Here is a 2222-nt window from a genome sequence, read left to right as displayed (position 1 = left end):
TCAGCCTCCCAAAGTGCTGGGATTACAGATACCAGCTGGAAAGTAGATTTAAAACTGTATTTCCTTATATAATTTCAACATGTTGGGAAGGCAGGAAGATTATAGGGATAAAGACTGGGGGAAAGCACAGAGCAGTAAAAGCCAGAGGGAGGGACAGGAAAGTGAGTGCTGACTCCTAATACCCTCAAACCCTAATCCTAGGCAGTGGTCCCCCATTACTGGGAGCTTCTCTCCTTTCATAGGATAAAGGCTTTACTGTGCAGAAAAGCTTCTATAAGTAACAGGAGTTATTCAAATCTGAAATACAGACACATGTATGCCTGTGTGTGTATTTATGTTTGTAGATATACCTATACTATCTACATACCTATTAAAGAGTAGATATTACATACTTATTGTTTAAAATGGGGAAGAAGTAGAAATGCCAGGGAAAATTTACATAATTAATTACATTATTTTAGTCTTACTTTCCTTCTAATTATAGAATGTCTTGTAAAGTACTATGAGGTATTATTCCTAAAATCATGGCACAAGCCGTAAATGTAATGCAGTAAAATGATGAGTTAAAAATAATGCAGAAAGAGCATTTTGATAAATATGTGGCCCTCATAATTTCTTCTTATAAATAGTTTGCACGTGGTTCAGGTCATACCAAAGACAAAGAGTTAACACAGCACCAAAGAGAAGCAGGGCCATTTTCTAAATTCCTAAATACTATCCATTTAAAATAATTAAATAAATCAACTGGGCAAATTCTTAATAATGTTCCATAATATTGCCTAATCTTCGCTGGTTATTTCCTTTATTTTTTTACCTATTATTTGCTATCCATTTTGGAGTGTCCTAACTTCACTAGTTTTATAAGACATTGTGCCTCAACTGGTTAGAGGCTCAACACTTATTAGGAAAAAAATGACATTACAGGTTTTTTCGATTAAAGAAACTATTAATAAAAGGAAACAGGGCATATTTTCTCTCTGAAGTGTAACAATTCACCGAAAGCTCTCCTCACGTAGCACGCAGGTGACCTGCAGCTGCTGGTAAGGGTGAGCTCACACCAGGGAAGCGGCAAGGGTACCATATCCAGGGAAAGCAAATGTGACTTTGGGAGACTTAGTCATGTTCAGATAAGTTGCCATGTGTTGAACTGTTCGTTTGATCTAAATGTCAGATGAGACCTCTGCCAAGGCTACATTGATAAGATGTAATAGTACTAAGAGCTAACATTACTGAGAGCTTATTACTCGCAATGTTCACATTCTCTCTCAACATACCTAGGAGGTAGGTGCACCTATTTTGCATGTGACAGAAACTGCTAACTGCCATTCATATCCATTCTCCTCTTTTTCTTCTTAACTGAACCCTTATTTCATTAGGGGCAGCAATGTGACCACCTAAGACTACATCTCCCAACCTCCCCTGCAGCTCAATGTGTCCGTGACACTAAGTCCTAGCCAGGAGACACACAGAGAAGGGTTGTGTAGAACTTTCAGGAAGTCTATTGAAAGAGAGCTGACTCACAACTGGGACGCATGCCGTTTTGTCTCCACTCCTCCTCTTTCTCATCCAAGATGACTCTGGTGCTCTAGCCATCACTTCCTAGCCTACATGTCTGGAGCTCCACGCCAGACAATCAACTGATCAGTCTTGAATTAATCTCTAAACTTTTTGTATGGAAGAATAAACCTTTGCATGTTTAAGCCACCACTACATGCAGCTGAACCTAATCCTACACACAGTTACAGAGATGGGAGAAATGAAAGCTATAGAGATTAAGTAATACGTCCAGGGTAACCCAGCAAGTAACCCAGTAAGGAGCAAGGAGCGAGCTAGCCCAGGTCTATTGACTCCATGGTCCACACTCTTAATGAAGCTCCACAAAGGCAGAGTCACTGTCTGCTGTGCCTACTGTTGTGTCCCTGGTGCTAGCAGAGCACCTGGCATGTCACAGGCACACAACAGATACCTCTCAAATAAATGAATGGCTTTGCCATCCTGCCTCATTAGTATTCCAGATAGGAGTTTAAACACAGCTTCCATTGCACTATGTTCTTTTGGAAATTTTAAACACATAGGAGAAAATGCATTATTTTGTCAATTAAATTAGGACATCAGTAAAATAAACATAGAAGTCCTAGCACTCTGGGAGGCCGAGGCGGGTGGATCGCTCAAGGTCAGGAGTTCAAGACCAGCCTGAGCAAGAGCGAGACCCCGTCTCTACT

At 40.4% G+C, this 2222-nt stretch overlaps 1 protein-coding gene across 1 annotated transcript in view; it reads right to left on the bottom strand.

Moving 5' to 3' along the window:
- Positions 1–2222, bottom strand: part of DCTN6 (dynactin 6) — an 11704-nt gene that overhangs the window by 5009 nt on the left and 4473 nt on the right. The window contains exon 2 of the mRNA XM_012649823.1: positions 1275–1291. Within this exon, the coding sequence (XP_012505277.1) occupies positions 1275–1291 (17 nt within the window). The remainder of the gene's footprint in view (positions 1–1274; positions 1292–2222) is intronic.

Source organism: Propithecus coquereli, unplaced genomic scaffold (genome assembly GCF_000956105.1).
Source record: "Propithecus coquereli isolate 6110/MARCELLA unplaced genomic scaffold, Pcoq_1.0 Scaffold304, whole genome shotgun sequence".
NCBI classification, from domain to species: domain Eukaryota; kingdom Metazoa; phylum Chordata; class Mammalia; order Primates; family Indriidae; genus Propithecus; species Propithecus coquereli.
Note: the sequence above shows the minus strand (reverse complement) of the source record. Positions and strands in the feature narration are given on the sequence as shown.